This window comes from Pan paniscus, chromosome 2 (assembly GCF_029289425.2).
Source record: "Pan paniscus chromosome 2, NHGRI_mPanPan1-v2.0_pri, whole genome shotgun sequence".
NCBI lineage: Eukaryota > Metazoa > Chordata > Mammalia > Primates > Hominidae > Pan > Pan paniscus.
The window spans coordinates 38,313,716-38,334,011 of NC_085926.1; the positions used below are offsets into that span (position 1 = coordinate 38,313,716).

The 20,296-nt window shown below is 50.0% G+C and overlaps 1 protein-coding gene across 6 annotated transcripts in view; it reads left to right on the forward strand.

Moving 5' to 3' along the window:
* XYLB (xylulokinase) overlaps positions 1-20,296 on the forward strand; it is an 81,159-nt gene that overhangs the window by 13,184 nt on the left and 47,679 nt on the right. For 4 of the 6 annotated variants that reach the window (XR_001337927.4, XR_608387.4, XM_014344181.4 and 1 more), the window contains exons 3-15: positions 414-483; positions 3,011-3,091; positions 5,275-5,361; positions 5,684-5,812; positions 6,887-6,952; positions 8,264-8,336; positions 10,134-10,252; positions 12,746-12,827; positions 14,555-14,595; positions 15,237-15,352; positions 16,209-16,324; positions 17,010-17,083; positions 19,342-19,438. Coding sequence is in view for 4 of the 6 variants with exons in the window: in XM_014344181.4 (XP_014199667.2) it covers positions 414-483; positions 3,011-3,091; positions 5,275-5,361; positions 5,684-5,812; positions 6,887-6,952; positions 8,264-8,336; positions 10,134-10,252; positions 12,746-12,827; positions 14,555-14,595; positions 15,237-15,352; positions 16,209-16,324; positions 17,010-17,083; positions 19,342-19,438 (1,151 nt within the window). In the remaining 2 variants the exon portion in view is untranslated. The remainder of the gene's footprint in view (positions 1-413; positions 484-3,010; positions 3,092-5,274; positions 5,362-5,683; positions 5,813-6,886; positions 6,953-8,263; positions 8,337-10,133; positions 10,253-12,745; positions 12,828-14,554; positions 14,596-15,236; positions 15,353-16,208; positions 16,325-17,009; positions 17,084-19,341; positions 19,439-20,296) is intronic. The other 2 variants (XM_008951551.4, XM_008951550.4) reach the window with 1 other exon arrangement.

Consider the following 20,296-nt stretch of genomic DNA (forward strand, 5'->3'; position numbering starts at 1 on the left):
AGCCTGTAGTCCAAGGACTTGTTGGTCTGTTGTGATAGTAGAGACACTCTTCCCTCCGACGCAGCATCTCTGTGTGGCTGCCCCTCCTCTACCTCTCCAAACCTATGGGGCTTGAGAGGGATTTTATAATCCAACACTGCACTCCCCTAGGGTGAGCCTTTCTTATCTAGAAGGCTTCTTTAGAAGATGCTTCTGAGAATTGCCACATCTGGGCCACTCTGGGCAATTTGCCTGTCTTCTCTTTCCATCTTTGCAGCCCTCGTGCCTGTTCAATCAATAGTTCCCACTTGGGGTTGGGGAAGGTTCTCCTTCATCTGGACATTTCCAGAGTCATCCACCATAGGGTTTCTCCTGGCTTTGCAATGGTCTGCCTGCCCTGAGGCTCTGGTCTACATTCTCTGTTGTTCTTGCAGGACTCAGGGCGGTGTTCATGTGCACAAGGATGGGCTGACGGTCACTTCTCCAGTACTAATGTGGGTCCAGGTAAGCGCAGGGATTCCTGTTCTCCTTCTATCCCCAGGCTGTCTCACTGGCAGACTCGGTGATTTGCTAGGAAGTCCAAAGGTGGCAGCCAATGAGAGCATCTGTTGACACCAGGTCCTCATGGGAAAGTGGAGTTGGCATGACTCCTGGGATCAGGCTCAGCCTCAGCTGGTGTCAACACTCCCAGGCTCAGAGGACTTACAAAAAACTTCCAGGTACTGGAGCTACAGCAGATGGCAAGTCCTGCCATTAACCACCTTTAAAATACCACAGAGCAAATCTTTTCCAAACATCTGCAGTCAGGCCCTGTGGCCTCCCTTGTACCATGAAATATACAAACATAGACTGGGCATGGTGGCTCATGCCTGTAATCCCAGCACTTTGGGAGACCGAGGCAGGTGGATCACCTGAGGTCAGGAGTCAAGACCAGCCTGGCCAACATGGTGAAACCTTGTCTCTACTAAAAATACAAAAAATTAGCCGGGTGTGGTGGCCCATGCTTGTAATCCCAGCTACTCAGGAGGCTGAGGTAGGAGAATCACTTGAACCTGGGAGGTGGAGGTTGCAGTGAGCTGAGACCGCACCATTGCACTCCAGCCTGGGTAACAAGAGTGAAACTCCATCTCAAAAAAAAAGAAAAAAAAGAAATACAAACATAGCCCTTAGGGTCTTAGTGCTCAGCCTCCAAGATCCCTTAGCTCCCTAATCACCTAGAATGGCAAGTTATGGCCTGGCCAGTCAGACTCATATCAATGCCAAGCCAGGCCTGCCTGCTGAGGATCAACAGGAAAGGAGAATGCCTGTAGCAGGATCTGGTGACCTAGGGGGCCACAGGAGCAGGGATGTGGACAGCATAGACAGGCGTGGTAGCTCCAGGGGCTACCTCATCATATGCTGCAGGGTCCCCGAGTCCCTGAAACTGGAGGCCAGCTAAGTGTGTGTCTTCCAAAAGCTTTTTTCAGTCCTCCAATACCTATCTAACCAATTCCCTATATTAAATTCTTTTTGTTAAAAATAACTGGTATGATTTCTTTTTTATTGGTGTAACCCTGATTCATACACTGGAGAATTGGGGTAAAGGATGGATTTTATCCAGATAAACTGGCTAGAATGTACTTCAGAGGGGGCTGAGCCAGACCAAGGGGCAGAGTGGGAGGGTTGGGGGTTAGAGACAATGGTCAGTGTCAGGAGGTCCCAGTGATGATGTCGAGGGCATCTCATAGGCCAAGGCCTTCACCTGGGGAGGTGAGCAGTGGGTGAGAACTAGGCTTGGGGGCAGGGCCAAGGTGATTTCTGATCTGACGCAGCCTCCAGTACCAAACTTGATCCTAGCTCTGCCAGCCCCTGCTCCGGCTGCACCCCACTGCCTGCCCAAGGTTTGATGGGCACAGATAGAGATGGCAGCCACAGCCAGGGCCGAAAGAAGCCCTCCCAGCAAAGGCTGGGGGTGGTGGAGTCAGGCAAAAGTGAGAGAGTCTTCTCTGCCCTCAGGAAAACACAGGTCAGAGTGAATCTCTAATTCCTGCCATGAAATCTTAGGAGGGTGGTGCCAAGCTCTGCTGGGCACCACCATCCATCCCACTCACTGGGTTTTGCTAGAAAGGAGGGTCCAACCAGACAGTGGAGGCTGGAATAGGGGCCTGGAACAGGTGGCCATCATCTCTATCCACTCCCTCCAGCCTCTGGCTCCTGGACACAGGGAGTCTGGGCCTGATGCTTTGCTCTCACGGGAGCTCTCTCCTTTGCTCTTCACTTCCCTGTTGCAGTGAAGTCAGATCACTAATATAGAGGGTTGAAAATGCAAATAAAAGAAGGCAAAAGTTGGCTGCCTTACTTTGTTAGTTTTTGAGACAAGGTCTCACTGTGTTGCCCAGGCTGGAGTGCAGTGGTGTGATCATGGCTCACTATAGCCTCAATCTCCTGGGCTCAGGTATCCTCCTTCCTCAGCCTCCTGAGTAGCTGGGATTACAGGCTCATGCCACCACACCCAGCTAAATTTTTCATTTTTTGTAGAGATGGGATCTCATTATGTTGCCCACACTGGTCTTGAACTCCTGAGCTCAAGTGATCCTCCTGCCTTGGCCTCCAAAAGTGCTGGGATTACAGGTGTGAGGTGATGGCATGCACCCGTAGTTCCAGCCACTCGGGAGGCTGAGATGGAAGGATCACTTGGGCCTGGGAGGTTGAGGCTGCAGTGAGCTGAGATTGCGCCATTCCATTTCAGTCTGGGAGCCAGAGCGAGACCCTGTCTCGAAGAAAAAAAAATGGAGAAGTAAAATTTGAGGATTGGTGGTTTATGATTCCATTTATTTAAAATATTTTTAGCATAGTTGACCTTTTTATTTGATTGATGCCTACTTGTTTAATTAATGTACTCTAGTGCTTACAAATCCCAAGTCATGAGTTTCTTCATCATCTGCCCAGAGTACTCTGCTGTAATGGCAGGCACTTGCGTTTCAATTCTGAGGCTTGTGTGTCTGATTCAGTGGTTCTGTACAGTCATGGTGGGTTCTGTTTTTCTTCTTAGGCACTGGATATCATCTTGGAGAAGATGAAGGCTTCGGGCTTCGACTTCTCTCAAGTCCTAGCCTTGTCCGGGGCGGGCCAGGTTTGTTTGCAGCAGACTCTGTCTGCCATGTGAGGGTGACTGTCCTGGGCAATGGTGTGGGTGTTGAAGAGATGGCAACCCTTGGATGGGGAGCGGCTCATTCTTGACAGCCACTGCACAAATTTCACTGTGAATAAAAATCCCTACAACTATTTTACCTTGGAGACTGTATAACTTGTCTCGTTGCAAAAGGATCTGAGACAGTTCTTAGGAGTAAGTATTATATAAAATAGGACGCTTGGTGAGAGAACTGAGTTCCTCTGAAGGGGATGGAGGAAGCAATTGACATGAATTTATTATGACTGCTTGGGGGCACCACAATTGCTTTTCTATTTCCTGAAAGTAAAAGCAAAGTCAAAAATGATCCTAATAATGATAGTAGTTTCAGTAGAAGGAAGAGTATTAATAATGATGTCAGAGGACATTGACTGAGCACTTAGTGCATGCCAGATACAACTCTGAGGCCTTTCCAGATGTCATCCAACTTAATCCTTATGATTCTACAGGGTGGTGCTGTGGAGTGCTTGGTACACACTCAGGGCATACTGTCTGGGTTTGATCCCTGGCTCTGCCATTTACAGGCAGTGACCTGGGATACGTCATCTGGCTTTCTGGTGCCCCCGTATTCTCATCTGTCATAGGGTCATTGTGAGTGTAAGTACATAGCACAGTGCCTCCTATTAATACGCAGTAAACATTATTAAAGCTTGGGCTTCTGTTATTATCGTTGATATTTACATGAGGCACGGAGAGGTGATGTCACTTACCCAAGATCACACAGTGCTGGGAGTGGGAGTCAGGACCTGAGTCTATCTCGTCCAGTCCCTTGGCTGTGCTGGGATCACTTTTCTCCATGCTGGATTACTGTATTTTCAAATCCTCACTAGGATGTAACTAATTTTTCTGAAGATGCTTCTTCCTCCATGACCTAACAGGAATTTATTGTTTTGGTTCTTGTTAAACACAACAGAGATTCCCTGGGTGATCTTGTCCACTTCTCTCTCCCGAATCCCAGGCCTGGACACCCATCTCCCTCCTAGCTAATCCCCGACCCCCATGGCTGGATATCCCACAGATGCCTCAGACTTAGCATGTCCCAGACTGAGTTCTGTCTCCCTTCAGACCTCCTCCTTTCTGGGTTCTCTTTCTCAGGGAATTCTCCCCATCCACCCAGGGCACAACTCAAGTGTCATCCCTGCCTCCTCCGCCTTCCCACCCCACATCCAAGGGTCCTCACGTCCCACTGATTTGTCTGTGACTCTTGACTCTACCATCTCTTCTCCAGCGCTATCTGCTTGTCATTCTTCTCCAGGTCTCTACCGCAGCCTCCTTGCCTCCAGCCTACCTTCCCCGTGACTCCCACAAGCCCTTCATACATTCAGCTCTGTGCACGCCACTCCCCCTGGTAATCCAGGGTTCCTACCACCTCCAAGATAAACCCCAGCCTCCTGAGCATGGTTTCAGGCTCTCAGTGCTCAGGCTGTCCCCTCTCTCTTCAGCCCATCACCCACCCCTGACCCAGCCTCAGGCCCACTGCTTAGAATGCCACTCATCCCGGGACTTGCCTGGCGCCCCTCACCTGCAGATTCTCTGCATGCAACACACACTAGGAACATTTCCTGATACTCATGACCACTTCCACTCATCTGTACCCGAGTTGGTTAGGTGCCTCTGTTCCCACGACCCTGTCACTGCAGCTCCATAGGGTTTTGTAGTTGCACATTTGTGTCCTTTTCCCTGACTCGACTCCAGTAGCCTGAAGAATAGGGACGAAAGTATCCTATTCATCTGTCGCAAGCCTGGCATGATCTATGTGCTTAATAAATGTTCATTGAATGAATGAATGAATGAATGAATGGGGTGAGTGAATAAATAAATGAATTTCAGGTAATATTACAAGCAATGTCTTTAAATGCAGTTTTACAAAAGGCATCAAAATCCAGACCAATAATTAGTTCTTGGACCTTTTCTATAAGTTGTAGGGTAGACAGGGCAGAGTTCCTCCCCATTTTCTTAAAGTGGAAACCAAGTCCCAGGAGGGTGATGAGCTCTGTGACTAAGAAGTGGCAGGGGCAGGTGTGGAGCCCAGTTCTTTGGCATGTGGTCTGGGGTCTTTCTGTGTCTTCAGGAGGCTGTGACACCGGTGTGTGGTCATGTGACCATGTGCTTGGGTTTCCCAACAGCAACACGGAAGTATATACTGGAAGGCTGGAGCCCAGCAGGCACTGACAAGCTTATCACCAGACCTCCGGCTACACCAGCAGCTGCAGGTAACTGTGGCTACGTTGTGTGAGTGTGAGAAACTTCTGCAGAGTCCCAAGTCCTGTGGGTCCTGAAGCCTGCTCATCTCAGTGTTGCAGCTGTGCTCACGCGCCCTCACCAGAAGAGCTTTCAACCTCAGGCTTTTGGGGAGAGACCCCACTGGGCCAGTTCTAAGTTACAGCACAAAGGGCTGGCCCATGTGTCTCCAACCAAGGTCACCTGGGAAGAAGCGTCATGACTGCCGTGATGGGCAGTGTGACCGCCAGCCCTGGGGCAGATCTGCAAGTCAGCGGATGGAGCTTAAGCCTGTGCCTTTGCCCTCCTTCCCAGGACTGTTTCTCCATCAGCGACTGCCCGGTGTGGATGGACTCCAGCACCACAGCCCAGTGCCGCCAGCTGGAGGCTGCTGTGGGTGGTGCTCAGGCTCTCAGCTGCCTCACGGGGTCCCGTGCCTATGAGGTAGGCTGAGGATGCAGGGGGGTGCAGGGGGTGGTCTGGTTGCAAGCTCCGGAGGCATAGTGGGTGACCTGCCTCTGGGGGGATCACATGAGGTCATGGAGGTGTTGGCCCTGTGGAGCCAGCAACAGGCACTCTGGCCCCTGGGTCCTGATCCAGGCCACCTGCCGCCCTGTGTGTTCCCAGGCCAGGCTGGGTGTGCACATGGCTGTGCTCCTGACATGGAGGTGCTGTGCATGGGGGTGAGGGTACCCCCTCAATGAGAAGGCACCTCCTATCATTGTTTGTAACCCGGGGATTACAACAGGACTTATGTTTTGGGTAGGTTTGAAGCTGAAAGAAGTCAGTGCATGTAAGGCACTTAGTGTAGTGCCTGGCAATGTTAAAAAAAAAAAAGGAAAAAAAATAATAGTGTCTCTGTTCCACAGGTTCAACCTTGTCCCCAGGGGTGATTGTGATTAGGCCAGCTTGGGTCGCATGACCTCGCTGGAGTAGAAGTTTTGGGGATAGGGCCAACTCTACTTGGGCCACCTGAAATAACAATATGTGGATGGGGAAAATACCCCGATCCCTCATCTGGTGCCTTGGTCAGAACAGTCACCGTGCTGTGTGAAGAGCAAGGGTTATTCACTCAGGGTTGCCCAGTCCTGATGTGGGAGAGGCCCTCCAGGAAGGCCCAGAAGTTACTCACTTCTCTATCCTGTGGGTGCAGAGCCATTGTTTACTGCCTGAGTATTTGATTACTAAGGACATTTTAAGGATTCAAAGGCTAAGATCACATTGTTCAGTAGATATCAAACAGATTTAATGCTTATTTTTAAAATATTTAATTATTAGAAACGAGGTCTCACTGTGTTGCCCAGGCTGGACTCCTGGGCTCCAGAGCTCCTCCCGCTTCAGCCTCCTGAGTAGCTGGGATTACAAGCGCACACTACTGTGCCTGGTTGGGGCTTACTTTTAAAAGCTTTTATGGTACCTACTCCTATCCAGAGCATGCTACATTAAACTAACTTTGTGGAGGTAATTATTCATTCTGTGTAGGATTTGGGTTCCTAAGAATTTATATTCCTTTTCCAGCGTTTTACAGGAAACCAAATTGCAAAAATTTACCAGCAGAACCCCGAGGCCTACTCACATACGGAGGTTGGTTAAATGTTCCTGTTTGATTGAAAGTCACAGTTGAATTCTTTTCATAATATGTTAGAATAGATACATCTTACGCGCAGTGACTGAAAACATTGATAAGCAGACATTAACAAATGATATATTTGATTTGCTTTTTTCTCATTGTCAGGACATTTCCAAAGAAAAGGGGAAGAATGGAATGTGGGAAAGAGAAGTCAGGGGTTCTCCTGACCAGAAGGGTGAGGGTGAGGGTCCAGGTGGGAGCACTGGGGACTGACGTGTTCCTGAGACCACCTGAATGGAAGATCTGGGTGTCTGAGCAGGCTGTGTCTGCTCACTTTCCTATGTGGTTAACGCAGGAGGGCTACCAGGCACATGATTGGCATAGAGTCAGTGTTTTCTTTGGAAATGTATAGGACTGGGCATTTGTGTCCCCAGCTGTGGCCCTTCAGCCAGAGCCTCTGTCACAGGAACCCAGGTTCATTCCTGGCTCCACAGTTGCTGAAGCCAGCACTTGTTGCTGCCTGAGAAACAGCCCCACGCCCTGGCTAGTGATTTTCATCTTGTGATAAGGAAACGATCAGCTCACATTAAACCAAAGCACCTTTTTAATCTTAGAAATTAACATGTGGTTTATTATTTAATGATTTGAGGTTCCAGATTATTCTGCAGCATTAGCCATTAATGTAGGCTTTGGGTGGAGGGGTGAAAACCCTCCCTAAATTCTGTGTGTGGAACGAAGTTTGCCTGACAGAGGACAGGAGGTGATAACATTCTCTCCACAGTTCCAAAGGCCCATGATTCTCATGTGGAAGTACAGACCCTTAGGGTGGCATTGAAAATCCATCATCTATTTCTCTGGCTAGTGCTCAGAGTCTGTGGCTTCTGAGGAGCCAGCTTTCCTGAAGCCCTGAGAGTGTCCTGGTTAGTTCTGAGGCCACACATCCACTTCCCTTGTAACCAGAAGGAAATGCCAAGGAAATAGAGGAAGGAAATCAGGGCACACATTCCCCAGCATGTGGATTCCGGATGGAAATGCAGCTTCCCTAAGCCCTTTCTCATAGGGCTTTTGGTTTTTGTCTCTTTTGAACTTGGCAGTTTTATGGCCCATCAGAAACTGTAGAGAATGAATGCTCTCCCGAGGAGTCTGCTCATGGTATTCCAGCTGCTCCTATCTGAGATACACAGTCTCCACCATTACTTGGGCCTTTTGTTCAAAGTTTCCACTTCCCTCTCCAATTTTTTTTCATGCTGTGTGTGTGTCAGAAGCATTCAGTAGCGTAGGGTATGTGGAAGTGAGGCACCTCTCACTGTTTCTTTCCTTTACAGAGAATTTCTTTGGTCAGTAGCTTTGCTGCTTCCCTGTTCCTTGGCTCTTACTCCCCTATTGACTACAGTGATGGTGAGCCTCGGGGTATGGGGTGGGTGCCTGGGCAGTGTGCATGTGGCATGTGGGTGTGCAAACAGTGGGAGCCCCACCTACCCCGAGTGGGTGCCAGTCTTGTAGCCCTGTCATCTGTTGCCAGGAAGGAAGTGTATTCATTATCTTTTACCACATAACAAATGACCCCAACACTTAGCAGCTGAAGACCACCGTGTTTATTTTCTCACCTAGTGTCTGAGAGTCAGGAATGCGGGGGCAGCTTAGCTGGGAGGTACTGGTTCGGGATCTCCCACAAGGTGGCAGTCAAGCTGGCAGCCGGGGCTGCAGTCATCTGAAGGGTTGACTGGGGCTGGAGGATCCATTTCCAGCATCACGCACATGACTACGGGCAAGAGGCCTCAGTTCCTCACATGTGGCTGTTAGTGACACTGCAGAGAGGGAGGGAGGAGACAGAGGCCAAGCAGAAGCTGAGGAGTCTTTTATACCCTAATCTTGAAGTGATGTGCCATCACTTTTGTCTCATCTTACTGGTCACACACTAGGTACGGTTGACCCAGTATAATGTTGGGGAGAACCTCACAAGGGGTGAACACCAGGATGTGGGGATCAGTAGGGGCGATCATGGAGCCTGGCTCCTGCAAGGAGCTATTAAAGTTTTTGTTTCACATTTGGTGAACTCATGAGATTTGTGAGCTTCTAGAATCAAAACCCCGAAAAAACTAAATTGCAGTTGATGCCAGTGAGGAGGGAAAGCTGGGAGGAGGTTGCTGCAGGAACTCTTGGATGAGCCTAAGTGTGAGAAGAGTGTGGACAGAATGGGGGTAGAGAATGCAGGGCAGGAGCCCAGAGCCATGGATATGGCTTCAGAATGGAGCCTGGGATGCTCTGAGCCTCGTGGGAGTTCATGGGAAGTTTTCGAGGGCTGTTGTATGCCAGGCTTTATTCTGGTTTCAGGAGACAGAGTGACTAAGGAGTGCTGTTAAGCTTCCCTCACAATCTGGAGGAGGAAACAGGGTTCCCTACAGCTAGTTCTGTAGAACTCAGACAAGCAGAACAGTCAACTTGGAGTAGCCTGCATGTCCACCCGTTCTGCACACCTGCCACAGAGCTGATAACCGCAGCAGCTGTTCTGGGGGGCATTCCAGAGGTTTACGTTCCTTAGCCACAGCTGGGCCCTCCACTCTGCCCCCCTTCACTCACCTGAGATGTCACCTCCTCATTTCACCTGGGCAGGTGACACCATCAGCATCCCAGCCCACCTCTGTCTGCCTCCACCTTGGCCCAGTGGAGGAGGAGGTCTCTCCACCCATGCTCTGGGTTCCCTGTCCTTTCCCATCCTCAGGGAAGCCTTGGGAGAAGGAGGATGTTTTAGGAAAGAGCTAGTAGGTTGATCTCAGTGACCAGAAGGAAGTTTAGAGGACTCTGAGACCTTTCCTTGAAAAGTTAGATGAGATTGAGAAATCCCCGGGGGCTGACCTGGAAACCTAAGGGACATGGAGAGTGGTTCCTGGTCAGTGTGTTGCTGCTAGTTCCAGGCCCCCTGGGAGGTCTTTGAGCAGCAGATTTCCAAGCTAACTGTAGTGTTTGAGTTGATGAGGAATATTTGGAGGAGGTGTGGTGCCGTGTGTTTCCAAGGGCCCCTCTTGTCTCTGGTTCTCTGGTTCTAGAACAACACAAGCATATATACCTTCCATGAAGAAAGAGCTCCAGGTACAAGTTGCGGCAAGAGAATTATCTGCTCTGTGCCAGATTTGTGCATTTTCACAAAAGGTCCATTTTCAAGATTGTCTGTTGTTTGTTTCCTTCCTTCCTCAGGTTCTGGAATGAATTTGTTGCAGATACAGGATAAAGTCTGGTCCCAGACTTGCCTTGGTGCCTGTGCACCTCATTTAGAGGAGAAGCTTGGCCCACCAGTGCCATCATGCTCAGTTGTGGTAGGTCTCCTTTCTGGTGATGTGGCTCATTTAAGAGCTGGCAGCTACCAGGGAAGCACTGTAGCACACACACACACACACACACACACACACACACACACACACACACTGCACGCACCCTTATTTGTTCACTCGCCCACAGGCATACACATGCAGGGTCTTCAGTTTAGCCTAAGATGTAAGTCAGTGTCTGGATCAGTGCCTTGCACACAGTAGGTGCTCAGGTACATGCCTTATGGTCAGCGGGACTTTGGAAAATTCCACTAGAAATTTATTAGAATAGGGATAAAAATGGCAGGTGATTGCATAGCTAAAGAAAAAGTGCACAGAGTGCTGAAATTCTAGGGACTACTGATGAAGCTTGAAGGAGGCAGCCTTGGGGAAAATAGAAATACCAGCGGGACTGGCACAGCACAGGCCCTGGCACTGGACAGCATGGGACTGAATTCTGGTTCTATCAGCTTTGTGACTTTGTGTCTCGGTTTCCTCATCTGGAACAAGGGGAATGATGCTATTCATCTTACAGGGCTGTTGTGCAAATTAGATGAGTTAATACTTTTAAAGCACTTAAAAAATAGTGCCTGGTCCCACAGGTAATGGGAAAAACATTTACCCATCACAGCGGCCCCACCCATTTGCAGTGGACACTGGCTGTGAATGCCCTGGGGTGTTCTACTTGGCCAGCCCTGTTCTCCATTGTCTTGTGGGGACAGTGGAGTAGAGAGAGAGAGAAAAAGATCTGGGTGCTGCCCCTGGGGCCCTTTGGTGGGAAATGCTTACCACAGAGCCAGAACAACCAGAAGGAACTCTGGGTGGGACAGAGTGCTGGTGTGAAGAAGGGACAAGGGCACCCTGAGGCCTGGAGGGAGTCGTGTAACTGGGAATCTTGGGCCATGTGGAGGAGGGGCTGCTGTGAGGACTTCGCATTGGGAGTCTCAGCCACAGAAGCACTTTTGTTTTCTTTTCAGAGACAGAGTCTCACCTTGTCACCCAAGTTGGAGTGCAGTGGCATGATCATAGCTACTGCAGCCACCAACTCCTGGGCTCAAGTGATCCTGCTGCCTCAGCTTCCTGAGTAGCTGGGACCACAGGCTTGCTCCACCATGCACAGCTAATTTTTTTTTTTTTTGAGACAGAGTCTCGCTTTTGTCACCCAGGCTGGAGTGCAGTGGCGCAATCTCGGCTCACTGCAAGCTCTGCCTCCTGGGTTCACGCCATTCTCCTGCCTCAGCTTCCCGAGTAGCTGGGACTACAGGTGCCCACCACCACGCCTGGCTAATTTTTTTATATTTTTAGTAGAGACGGGGTTTCACCGTGTTAGCCAGGATGGTCTCGATCTCCTGACCTCGTGATCTGCCCGCCTCGGCCTTCCAAAGTGCTGGGATTACAGGCGTGAGCCACTGCACCCGGCCTAATTTTTTTTTATTTTGGTAGTGACAGGGTCTCACTATGTTGCTTAGATTGGGCAATTTTGCCTCAGTCTCCCAAAGTGCTGGAATTACAGGTGTGAACCACCGTGCTCGGCCGTTTTTCTTGTATGATTCACACTGACATGCTGAAAACAGCCTCTGCCACCATGAGGCAGAATGTCAAAGCCAAACCATCAGCATCCAAAGTATGCCATGAGGCCAGTGCATGGAGCTGAAGGAAGAGCCATGTGGCCCTGTGGAAGCTGACAGCACAGCTTTCTGACCCACTTTCTGATGCAGGTCAGAAAGGCAGAGAAAGGGCAGACAGAAAACAGCCAAGCCACCGGGACTGGTAATCCACACATGGCTTTTAGTTGGATGTGAAATTCAGAGCAGGCTTTGTTTGCCTTATGCGAGAACACATGCCTCCAAGAAGGAGCCTGTGCAGACAAGCAGCTTGAGGATCGGGAAAGAACTGACTCTGAAAAGGCATTTTCATTTGTCACATAGGTGTCACATGTGGGGGAACCACGCAAGACCCGTGTTTTTCGTCATCCCTCTTTTTGCAGGTAGTGCTCAGATAGCCCTCCCTGCACTCTGTCTTTTTTGGATTACTTTCCTTAGAACATTGCTCTCTGCACGTTCACGTCCAATTATTGTTAATCCAGTCACTGGGGTGATAGAGCGAGTGTGTGAGGCATTATCTGCTCCCATGAGTTTGCTTACTGGTGTCCTGTTACCTTTTTTTTTTTAATGCTATATCCAGAATTTGGAGCTTATAAAGCAAGCACAAGTTAGGGGTTGGTTTGTTCTCTCTACCTTAAATCTCAAGATCAGCAGTTTTTGAAATGACCTCATGCTCGTGGTTTCCAAACCTGCACTGGACTTCTCTGGCGATTTGTGAACAGGAGGGACACGCCCAGTTTGTGACAGGAAGTGATGTGACTCCAGGCTCTGCAAAAGATTCCTTCAGCTCTGGTGACCTGGAGACTGTAGCATTTTCGTGGCCTGAAGGGTAGGTGGCTGTGCTGGGCAGGCAGGATTTACCTCAACAGAGCACCTTTGCTTTATCCCCGTCCCTCAGGGAGCCATTTCTTCCTACTATGTCCAGCGCTACGGATTTCCTCCAGGATGCAAAGTGGTGGCCTTCACTGGGGACAACCCAGGTGAGTATCTCGGGGAGTTTCACTCTCCAGTGAGCCTGACTGGGTCCATACTGGATGTTTGAGAATTCCAGTCCAGCCTCTTGGTGAAACCTTCTGTGGTCATTCCTCACCACCCCCACCCATGCTGGATGTTTGAGAATTCCAGTCCAGCCTCTTGGTGAAGCCTTCTGTGGTCATTCCTCACCACTCCCACCCTGCGATCTGACTCCTTGTACCTGCCCCATCTTAGCTCCGACTCTGCCCTCAGGAGCTGGTCAGTCTGCTCTCTCTGGATGAAAACTGCCCAATGATTATGGAAGGCAGTCGTGCCCACCCCATCCCTAACCTGTCTTTTCTGTTTCAAGATGAATAGCTCAATTCCTCCAACCCTTCCTCTAGGACATGGTTTTAAGTCTCTGCCCTGTCATCTGATCTGCAGCAATGACTTGTTTCTCGTCCAGACACCTCGTCTCCTTCCCTAGCCTCTTCTCTTCCTCCTCCTCTCCTCTGGGTAGCCCTGAAGCCACTCCTGGAGGGGCCCTTGGATCTCTGAAGGAAGGCCAGGTGGGCTACACTGAATAACACCCTAACTACTACCCCTCAACCTCACCCCCACCCCAGGAAAAGTAAGTCTTTTTCTAACGATCCACCAGATTAGGGTTACATTTAACAGTAACTAGAAAGGTTAATTTTAACCTTAATCAGAAAGATTAATTTCTGTCCTTTCAGTCTTCTTTCTGTGCTCATAAATAAGCATTGTTTCTTTTAATCAACCTGGGCAGTATCTTTCTCATTTTAACAGTTGTCTAGAGCTCAGTTGTCCCAGCATTTATTTCACTGGTCCCTGATGGATGGAGGGTGGTGTTGCCTCAGTGTTTGGGCAGTGCAAACGATGTTGAGATGCACATTTGGTCTCGTCTCTTTGTTGTTATAGGATAAGTTCTCAAAGGTGGGATTCCTAGATCCAAGGCTTCTGACACACACACTGCTGATTGAACCTCAGTGGCAGTGTTTGAGTGCACCTGTTTCTCACTCCCATTTCACCTTTATTCACATGTTGATTCACTCAGCATTTAGTGAGTGCCTATTATGTGCCAGGCCTTCCTTCAGCGCTGGGGCCCTTCAACAATCAAGGCAGATAAAGATTGCTGTTGTGAGCCAGGTGTGGTAGTGTGCACCTGTAGTCTTAGCTACTTGGGAGGCTGAGGTGGGAGGATTGTGTGATGCCGGAGTTCTAGGCTGCCGTGAGCTATGATCATGCCACTGCACTCCAGCCTGGGTGACAGAGTGAGACCCCACCTATATATCTCTTAAAAAAAAAAAAAAGATTGCTGTTGTGGGCTTTGTGTCTGAGGCAGGGCACAGAGAGTGAACATAACCTCACCCCCTTCTTTTCCATTACTGCCTTTGTCTTTCTTTGCTGTATATCCTTGGTGTCTTGTCTTGGCCTCCTTGATTCTCTGCACTCTCGGAAGTGCCTGACAGTGGAGGGATGTTTGGACCCCTTCAGGGAAGAGACTTCACAGCTCAAATCAGCGGCCCTGCTAACAGAGACTTCACCCCGTGACCCCTATGACCTTCTCCTCTTAGGGCCTCCTGAGCGCTCAGCTCCCCTGCTCCTGCCTCCACCCTAGGGTGTGGGTGGGGGTTGGAGGTGGGGGCTCTGCGCCTGCCTGGAGAGCCCTGTGGTTTGCTTTGTGGTTCCCATGTGGCCGCCAGCTAACCAGAAGCTCCCCTCCCATTCTCAGCGTCGCTGGCAGGCATGAGACTGGAGGAAGGTGACATTGCGGTAAGGCGACTTCCCACACCCATAGGCTGTTTCTGTTTCCACACTCACACCCACACTCTGATAAGTAGCAGAGATGCTGCTGGGACCCAGATCCCAGGGTCCCAGGGTCTGGGTCCCAGCAGGATCTCTGCTACTTATCAGAGTGTCTGCCGGTTCCAAAAGACAGTGGAGGGAGGGGATGGGGGCGCACATCTTTCTCAGAAAGTCATTGTTCTTTGCTAGATGGGCAGGACCCCTGCCTGCTTCACAGTGGCCAGTCTTAGTGCATGCAGTGGCAGAGGGTCAGATGTGGGGCCAAAGGGCTGTGAGCAGCGCAGATGAATAAGGAAGACATAACCCAGACATTCCTACTTCTAGTGGGAAAGTCATGTGGGGAACCAGCCATCACCCAAACCATTATTTAGATGCAGTTGTGGGAAATCAGCACAAAAGATCCATGAGATCTGCATCTGGGGAGCTAACTCCTGGCTCATCTGGTATGGGAGGGTCAGAAGTGGCTCTTAGAAAGTGGCCTTGCATCTGAGGTCTGCAGCATGAGTGAAGTGACAGGGTTAAGGTGGGTGGAGTACAGCGCGTCGCTGGCAGAGGGCAGCATGTGTGGGCAAAGCCCAAGGTGCCCACCTCTGCCTGTCTCTCCTCAGGTCAGCCTGGGCACCAGTGACACCCTGTTTCTCTGGCTCCAAGAGCCCATGCCTGCCCTGGAAGGCCACATCTTCTGCAACCCGGTTGACTCCCAGCACTACATGGCACTCCTGTGGTGAGCTTGGGTGTTGGTTGGCACCATTCCCTGGGTGAGGAGGTGTGGGCAGGTCTGGCACCATCTTGAGGACCCCAAGTCATTCCACTAGCTCTGGAATGACTCCCTCCACTTTCCCAGGCTCTGCTGGGCAACTGAGACCCCCAAGGACTCACCAGCTCTTGCTGACAGCAGAGCTGGGTGGGGAATAACCCAAGACCCTGTGTCCTTCAAGCCCAGGTTCAAATTCTATCCTCACCAGCTATATCCTGTGTGACCTTGGGCAAACTCTGTAGTGTGGCATGTCTGAGCCACACTTTCCTCATGAGATGGAGAGGGTAAGAGCATTTACCTCGCATTGTTACTGTGACCTGTCTGGCATGTGGTGGACCCTCAGCAAATGGCGGGAAGGACATCCTGCCTCCCGACGGCTCTCGTGGAAGGGACATGCTCTGTGCTCTGACCACAGGCCTTTGGAGACCTGTCCAAAGCTCCTGAGGGAAATGGTTTCTGAGCTCCTAAGCCCTAAGAACCATTAGAGAATGTGGCTAGTTAATCTAGCCCTCCCTGCCTCATTGTGCCCATGGTAGAATGTGCAGAAACCCAAGCTCCCTGTCTCTACCTGGGGCTCCTCTGTGTCAGCCTCCTGTGTAAATAGCCCAAGACAAGGGCGTTTCCGGCACCTCCCAGGGACATTCAGGGGCCTGAATCTGAGGAAGAGCCTCCGATACCTAAGTTTCAAAGCCTGCTGTGCACTGACTAGGGGTCGTGGTCCAGCCTGACCTGCAGTTCCTCTGCCTGAGTCTCTTCACTGAAACTCATGGGTCCAGTCAGCAAGCACCGGCTCCCTCCCTCAGAGCTATGCCCTCTTCTGCAGCTTTAAAAATGGCTCCCTCATGAGAGAGAAGATCCGTGACGAGTCTCTGTCCCGTTCCTGGAGCGATTTCTCTAAGGCACTGCAGTCCACAGAGATGGGCAACGGTGGAAACCTGGGTAGGCCAGTTGGTGATGCCCAGGCCTGTGAAGGGTCAGCAGCTGCCGGCTGGAGGGGCAGGGCCTGGGGCCCCATGAGCTGGGGGAGAGGAGGGCCGTGGAGAAGTCCAGGGGAGTCCTGTCTGTCTGCACTTCTATTCCACACATCCTACAAGCTGGTGTGGAACCCTGTGTTCTGAGCGAGGGTGGGGCTGTAAGGCTGTCCTTGGCTTCTGCTCTGAGCAGAACATCAGGCCATAGCTATGTCTTCTGTCCCCACCAAGCCCCTGGTGACAGCATCAGAGAGGGCAGCCTCTACCCTGGTGCATCCCCGTTCACAGCCTCTGCCCCAGGCACAAGGAAAAGTGCCCAGTGTCTGGGCAGGCCTGAGCAGGGAGGGTCTGTGCCTCCCTTGGTCAAACCTGTGTTGGTATTTTAGGATTGGCTGGGCAGCTGCTTCCTATTCCAGGCTGCCAAGTGAGAGCAGGAAGAGTTGTCTTTGAGAAAAGCTAGCTCAGGGCTCCCTGGTTCCCTTCTATCCTGTTGGAGAGAAGGAACTGAGAATATTCACAGGTCTCATCTGGGGGATGAAAGAGCCAGGGGACCCAGGGATATGGGGTCATTTTGTCCTGTTCTAAGTCTGTTAAGAAGCTGATCTTTTGTTTTTTGACTAATGATGGCTGATCTCTTCCTGGTTTTATTTCAGGTTTTTATTTTGATGTAATGGAGATCACCCCTGAAATTATTGGACGTCATAGGTTTAACACAGAAAACCACAAGGTACATGTGCTGTTGGTGTTGGAGTTACATTGGCTCCATTTGTGAGTGTAAAATTTAACAATTGCCTGTCAAATTATGTTACTTTTAGGGACTTCATTCATTCACTCATCCATTAATATCATACACACTTGTGGTGTGCCAGGGTGCATTCTAGATCCTGGGGAATCTGCAGGACCTAAGACAGACACGGTCCTTTCCCTCAGGGAGGAATGCAGAAAACCTGAGAGTTCTCTTCCTATTTAACAAATGCTAACACTGTCATTGTGTATCACAGAACTTATTTCCTTGGCGAGTTTTATCCTATACCCATCAGGAACCCATGGATCTTGAGATCATGAATTTCCTCCTGGTTGAAAGAGCTGCTGAGCCCAGGAGGTACTAACATTTATTGAGCCCATTTGGTGCCAGGCATTGTGCTCATGGTTTTCTATACCTTCCTCATTTACTTTTCTTTTTTTTTTTTTTTTTTTTTAATTTTTTGAGATGGAGTCTCACTCTGTTGCCCAGGCTTGAGTGCAGCGGGATGATCTTGGCTCACTGCAACCCCCACCTCGCGGGTTCAAACGATCCTCCTGCCTCAGCCTCCTGAGTAGCTGGGATTACAGATGCAAGCCACCACGCCTGGCTGATTTTTGTATTTTTAGTAGACAGGGGTTTCTCCATGTTGGCCAGGCTGGTCTCGAACTCCTAACCTCAAGTGATACGCCCCCTCCCAAAATGCTGGGATTACAGGTTTGAGCCACCATGTCCGGCTATCATTTACTTTTCAAAGCAATAGGCACTATTGTTCCTCTTTCTAGATGGAGAGGTTGAGACTCAGAGGCTCAGGCTAAATAATCTGCCCAGAGTCACAAGGTCATAGATGGTGGAGGGGGCTCAAACCCATTCCTCTCTGGCTCTGAAGCTGCTGTTTTCTTTCTCCTCCACAATGTGACCTTTCTCGGGAAGGATTTAGTTGGTTCTTGCTCCTCAAAATTGACATTGCTGCTAGAGAGTCACTGGAGAGTCGTCACCACATTTTGGGTTGTACCTGAGAGATGTTTCTGACCCCAGTAAATGGGGGGTTTATGTAAGACACTCTGTCTGGAAACTGTAACTGTCAGAGTTGGCATTGGATTCAGTGGCAGATGATGGCACTACATGTTGGATTATGAATGGAAAGCTTTGTATAAAGTAGGAAGTTCATCTCAATCTTCTGATGGAGGATCAGTTTGGTTTCTTTTGTTAGAGTGAGAAGCTATGCCTGTTCTCTTTCATGCATATCAATCCTAGATTTGTCAAGGAGAAAGTAGTGTTCTTCATTCATTCATTCAACCAGCAGATATGTATGATTGGTGCCAGGCACCGGGGACACAAAGGAGAACAAAACATTGGTGGCCCTTGCTCTCCAGAGCCTGCTGTCTAGGGGGGAGAGGGACAGTAGATGACTGAATGAGCACGTACATGAATGCAGCAGGTGCTAAGGCTAGGTGGCAGAAGAACAGAGTGCTGCAAAGGAAAGCAGCTGGTGGGTGGGTTGGAGACTTACCCTGGGTGGGGTGATCAGGCCTGGGCCTCTCTGAGAAGGTGGCCTTTAGGTTGAGACCTGAAAGTACTCAGGATCTCACCATGGAAAGAGTAGGATAGACTTTCAGGCAGAGGGAGCAGCTTGGGAACTAGAAGAAGGTCAGTAAGGTTAGAGTGTAGCTGTTTATGAGGGGGATGGCGGCAGGTTCTAGCATTGGTCTCAGGTGCCAGAGAAGCAGGAGTGAGCCTGGGGTTGATGCCCATCAGTGCTAGCTTGAAGGACATGCCACAGGGGTGGGATCTCAGCGTAAGCTCGTGGCTCTCACTTATCTAGTATGTACTGCATTTTCCAGGCTCTGTTGTCTAATCTGATCATTGCAACAACCCTAAAAAACAGGCGCCACTATTACCTCCGTTTTGTTAAGAAAAAGAATGATAGCAAGACTAATGTAACTTATTGAAGATTGCAGAGCTGAATGGTAGACAGAACTTGAACTCTCAGCTGCCTGAGACTAAGTTCTGTAATGTCTCTTGACTCTTCAAAGTGACATGCATGTGAGGCTGTGAGCTTGTGTGCTTGAGTAGTGTGTTTGTGTGAGTGTGTGTGACAGGCAAAGATAGTGGTTAAAGAGCCCAGCTATGAGTTTCAAATCTGGGCTGTTGTTTAAAAAGATCACACACAGACACACACATACACACACGAATGGACAATGAGAGTTCCTTACTCTGTGCCCACCTTTTCCCGGAGACAGGTTGCAGCATTCCCTGGGGATGTGGAGGTTCGAGCACTAATTGAAGGACAATTCATGGCCAAGAGGATTCACGCAGAAGGCCTGGGCTATCGAGTCAGTAAGTGAGCCACTGGCAGCATGTGTCCCGGGGTGGGGGCTCAGGGCCAGCTCACTCCCAGGGGCCAGGGCTAGTGGGGCAATATCTACTAAAGTTTTCTTACAGAGGGACTTGTGCAGGAGGGAGGTGGAGCCTGACCTCGGGGATGGGGTGAGAAAGTGTCAATTGGCACTTGTAGGCAAGCATAGAATAGCAGACAGGTTGTTCCCGCTTCTCAGCTGTGTCCACAATAGCCTGACCTTTTGGCCAGGATCTGTAAGACTTGGGAATGGTCTTTCTGAAACCCTAAGCTCCAAGCTGCAGATGAGCTGTCCTGAGCTCTGGACTGCAAAGACATAGGCAGTGCGAGGTCTGGGGACATGAATGGATCTTGGCCTTCTAGCCTGGCCAGGTCCCATTGCCTGTGGGACATAGTCTGGGTCTTTCAGCTTGGACAGGGAAGAGGGGGATGTAGTACCACTGTCAAAACTCGGAAGACTGATGTCTTAGTTCATTTTCTGTTGCCTATAACAGAATACCTGTTCCTGGGTAATTTATAAGGAAAAGAAATTTATTTCTTACAATTATAGAGTCTGAGAAGTCCAAGGTTGAGGGGCCATATCTGATGAGGGCCTGCTTGCTAGTAGGGCTCTCTGCAGAGTCCTGAGGAGGTAGAGGGCATCACATGGTGAGGGAGCTGAGTGTGCTGGCTCAGGTCTCCTTTCCTCTTCTCAGAAAGCCACCAGTCCCGTTCCCACGATAACCCGTTAATCAATTAACCTGTTAATTTGTTAACCCATGAATGGATTAATCCACTCATAAAGCCCTCATGACCCAATCTCCTTAAAGGTCCCATCTTTCAATATGTCATGTTGGAGA